The sequence below is a fragment of the Apis dorsata genome, unplaced genomic scaffold (genome assembly GCF_000469605.1).
Source record: "Apis dorsata unplaced genomic scaffold, Apis dorsata 1.3 scaffold_97, whole genome shotgun sequence".
NCBI classification, from domain to species: Eukaryota; Metazoa; Arthropoda; class Insecta; order Hymenoptera; family Apidae; genus Apis; species Apis dorsata.
The window spans coordinates 654181-658784 of NW_006263395.1; the positions used below are offsets into that span (position 1 = coordinate 654181).

Sequence of the window (4604 nt, forward strand, 5' to 3'; positions counted from 1 at the left end):
AAAAACTTTCTAATCTTCCTTCTCCACATAAAAAATTTGCTAAACATTCTAAAATTAAAACTATTTATTTAAAATATGCATTTTTATGTTATGTATTTATTATGAAATTAAATTTTTGTACAATTTTTGAAAATATTTTTATATATTAAAATATTTACAAATATGGATTTTTATTAATAAAATATGTTAATAAAAATTAATATAAATACTAATAAAAATATTTAATAATCTAGTAATTAATATTAATTATTCGTTTTTATTTTTAAAAATTAAAAATATCTAATAATTCAATAATTTTTAAAATTTAAATTAAAATATAAAAATATTAAAAAAATTTCATATCAAATGATATATTTTATTAGAGTTATATTTGACCTTTACTCATGTAATCCGAGACATGCCTTAACGATTTTTTTAAATGAATAATTTACGAAATTCTTGATAATTAACTTTTATAAAATCTTATTAAATATTTTACTGAAAAACAAAAATATCAAATCACAAGTGTTTATAAAGAAAAAAGTGTATTAAAAGAAAAAAAATATTTACCATTACTAGGATACTGTACTTTTAGGTGTTCTGCCAATTCTATAACCTTTTTCCAATTTCCTTCTTCACGGTTTTTATCGATTTCTGATTCAATTCGAAGGGTGTGTCCTTTTTTACTTGTCATTCTAATTCATATAGGAAAAAGAATGAAATAAAATATTAAATTCTTTTATAATATTTAGAAAAACATAAAGTAATATATCGATCATCAGTGTTACAAGTATGGATACAACGTAAAAGAACACGTATGACAATCTCTTTCTCAAGCACGTGCTATTTTGAACTGTCTGTCACGTCACTGATTCTACGAAATATAGATACGATACTTCGTGAAACTACTTATAATATGGAAATCAATCTATTTGAATATTATACACAAATTTATTAATTTATATAAAAATATCATTTTGTTTTTTAAATAAAATCTTACGATGTAGAATTATTTATATAAATTTACTAAATATATTTTAAATTAGTTATTTTAATCAAAAATAAATAACAATAAGTAACATAAGTATTCTTTAATTTTATTTATTAATATTCATTTATTATCATTCAAGTTTATAATTATAATAACAATAAAAATAAATTTTCTATTATTTTTTTTATTATCTTTTATTATTAATATATATATATATATTATATATACACTTATATATATTTTTGTATATACATTTTATATATATATATATATATTCTTGTATAATATCAAATATGTATATGTATTTTTATATTTTATATTATTCTCTTACAAATCCTTAGATAAATATAAATATTTAATATTAAATAATATTTTTGATAATGATTAGAAAATTGAATTGCATTTCATTCTTTTTCAAGAAATTTTTTATACCGTTTTTTCCATTTATCTTTGACATCTATAATATTATGCTGCAATTTATATTTCTACTTTAAACATTTGAATTTTTTTATATACATTTTGTATGATATATATATTTAATATAAAATGAATTAATATAATTAAATAATGATTAATTAAATAAGAATTATAACCTGCAATATATGCACTCCACGTTGTGTAAGAACAATAAGTTCTTTCATTCCATCATTAGTAATATCCATATAACATATAGAATGTACTGGAGCATCAAATAATTTTCTAATTATCAATTCCCATGTGTTATTTATAAAATAAAAAATAAGAACTTCTTGACCATAAGTTCCTAGTAGTATTTCATTCTGGCCATCCATATTTATATCAGCAACACAAGAACATAAAATGCAATCAGTTGTTTCACTACCATTTAATATTATATCTTCATTCATTTCATTATTTAGAATATCCCTAGTTATGGAAAATACATAATATATATGTTTGATTATATATCATATAAAATAATTATACTTACATGAAAACAATTGCATTATTTGTATTTACAATAAGAACATTTAATTTTTCTTGATCATTTAAAAACATTTTGGAATCTATAATAAATAAAAATACTTATCGTTAATTTTGAATTAATCAAATTATAAATTATTAATTATATATATTATTAATTATATAGTGTATATATATTTAATGTATAATAAAATTTACTTTTAGAGTTAATAAAAGAAGGTTTTCCAATATTATTTTGTAACGGAAAAATTGATACACTACAGATAGGTTTATCATATCTTAATTTCCAATTTTGGCAAATTTTTAATTCTGGAATATTAATTATAGCTACATTAACTAAACCACATTCACAACCAATTACTGTCAATCTCCTAAAAAAATTAAAGATAAATATGAGTTATTATAATATAATATATAAAAATATAAAATCATACCAATTATAACTATCATAATAATAAATATTAATCCATATTGCAATTCCTTGAATATCATGTAATTCAGGAAAATATTTTTCAATGGATGATTCACTATAACTATGATTTAATTTATCTTCTCTGATCATATGTATTTTATAATCACTACCAGAGAGTAGCCAAACAACCTAAAATTTTAGAAATAGTTAAAATGTTGTTATAAATTTATAAAATAATAAATAATATCATTTTTGTTTAAATATTATATCTTATAAATCTTATTTATATCTCTTATATCTTATTTTCTAATTAAAAAAAATATTTTTATTATAAAAAATTTACCTCATTAGGAGCATTTTGTTGTGGTAATATTGTATGATATAAATGATATGGCGTATATGGTAATTCAACCATAAGACAATTTTGTGCTATAGCTTCAATTGAACTTCCTTCATCTCCTTCTCCATCTATAGCACCTTCTGTATATATATTTAAATATCTTTCTACAGACGTATCTGTACTTGCCTTTAAAATAGTTATTCCTATTACAAATCCATCACCACTATCGATCTTATTATAAGCATCAATAGATATAATTTCTGCACCACCTAATATATAAATATTGCATTTAATTAAATATAAAAAAGATTAACTTTCAGGTAATGTGTTAATACTTAAGATTACAAACTAGGAATATATGTAAAAAGTAATTCTTTAACCAATGGTCTTAAATGTAGATTTGGCATTAAATGATATTCACAGGAATATATTTTTCTTTTTAGAGAAGCTACTAGTACTTTATTAGAACCATTGGCAGAGCACAACTTTGTCATTGAATAAATATTTCCTTGTGATGTTAGAGGAAACCAATGTGCATCTGTTAAATTATTCATATTTTTATATAAAAAAGTATTAATAAGTACAATAATTATTATTTTGCATGAATTATTTAATTAACTTTTTATTATTTACAGAAAATAAATAATATTGTATTGTTTTTTATTATAAACTTATATTTATATTTGAATTTTAAGGTTAGAAATATAAAATTAATTTTATTTATCACGATAAATAACAGATTTTATAAAATCATAAAATGTTTTATATTAAACTTTAATTTTTTTTAAATTTTCTATTTAAAAACAAGTATCATTTTAAATAAATAATACATTAGATATAAATAATGTCTCTTTTGTATACATATGAATATATGCATATATATATTTATTTAGTATATGATATTCTTATATTATATTTTTATTTTTTTATACATGATTGCATTATTAAAAATTGAGTATATTATATACAAGTTTAATAGATTTTTATAAATGAATATTTTAAATTAAAGTTTATACAAGTGAAAAAAGGATAAATTTTATTTTAGTATTATTTCCAATGTTATCGATTCAGCATAATATATTGATCTAAGATAAGTAGAGATCGTTTTAAACATACATTAAATATTATTGATAATATACTTATAATGATATACGTATCATTATATGTGTCAAATAAATATAAAAAGAATAAAAATATATCATTTAAAATTATAGAATCAGTAAAATTATAGAATCACTTTTAAAATAAAATATATATAAAAATGACAAAAAATAATAAGAGAAAAATAAAAATAGAATAAGAATTAATTATTAGCATCATTTTCAAATGTTAAAGATGTTTTTTCAAAAAAGTAGAATAAAGTAGAATAAGAAATAATGCCATTTTTTAACTATTTTTACAATTTACACTACTTTTAAAAAAGTCTTTTAATAAAGTAAATATATTAATCACTTTTTTTTTATAATTTTTAATAATAAATAATTCATTATTATCAATTCAAAATTATTAATAATCATAGATCATTATTAGAGCTATCAATTATATTTTAATTATATATGATAGAGAATTTTATCAATTTAAATGATAGAATTGATTATAATTAAATTTCAGAATTAATTTCAACACATATCAAATATAAAAAGTTATAGAAAATTACTTTTACAATACAATTAAGATTAAAAATATAAAATATATTTATGAAATATATTATTTACATTAATTTTAATAATCAATTTTCAAATATTTATATTTAATTATTATGAATTAAAAAAAATAGGTAAAGAATTATATTAAATTAATATTTAAATTTTATATTAAGAAACATTTTAAAAATATGATGAAAAATAAAAAAATGATAATAAATTCTACAATATAACATATAGTATAAATATAAAAATTTAAATCTAATCTGTTTAAAAAGTATATTTTGATTATAAGAT

At 17.6% G+C, this 4604-nt stretch overlaps 2 protein-coding genes across 6 annotated transcripts in view; both read right to left on the minus strand.

Annotated features, from left to right (window-relative positions):
* Nucleotides 1-850, minus strand: part of LOC102676903 (tetratricopeptide repeat protein 7B) — a 6487-nt gene extending 5637 nt beyond the window's left edge. Inside the window, exons 1-2 of one of the 5 annotated variants that reach the window (XM_031508691.1) lie at nucleotides 550-850; nucleotides 1-48 (exon numbers count right to left, since the gene is read on the minus strand). Coding sequence is in view for 1 of the 5 variants with exons in the window: in XM_031508695.1 (XP_031364555.1) it covers nucleotides 2-48; nucleotides 550-673 (171 nt within the window). In the remaining 4 variants the exon portion in view is untranslated. The remainder of the gene's footprint in view (nucleotides 49-549) is intronic. The other 4 variants (XM_031508694.1, XM_031508695.1, XM_031508692.1 and 1 more) reach the window with 4 other exon arrangements.
* Nucleotides 851-1342: 492 nt separating this feature from the next.
* LOC102676769 (KICSTOR complex protein kaptin-like) lies at nucleotides 1343-3297 on the minus strand. The gene is made up of 7 exons (XM_006612015.2): nucleotides 3014-3297; nucleotides 2668-2933; nucleotides 2347-2513; nucleotides 2111-2283; nucleotides 1920-1995; nucleotides 1564-1855; nucleotides 1343-1440 (listed from the first exon to the last, which is right to left on the minus strand). The coding sequence occupies exons 1-7, from the start codon at nucleotides 3216-3218 to the stop codon at nucleotides 1375-1377; spliced, it is 1245 nt and encodes a 414-aa protein (XP_006612078.1). The 5' UTR covers nucleotides 3219-3297; the 3' UTR covers nucleotides 1343-1374.
* Between the last annotated feature and the right edge of the window lie 1307 nt (nucleotides 3298-4604).

Excerpts from the sequence above, each read along its gene's own strand:
- LOC102676769 (XM_006612015.2), bottom strand. The coding sequence starts at position 3,218 with ATGAATAATTTAACAGATGCACATTGGTTTCCTCTAACATCACAAGGA. Across the intron at positions 2,934-3,013 it reads ACTTTTTACATATATTCCTA|GTGGTGCAGAAATTATATCT; the intron begins GTTTGTAATCTT and ends TTTATATATTAG. Across the intron at positions 2,284-2,346 it reads TATTATGATAGTTATAATTG|GAGATTGACAGTAATTGGTT; the intron begins GTATGATTTTAT and ends TAATTTTTTTAG.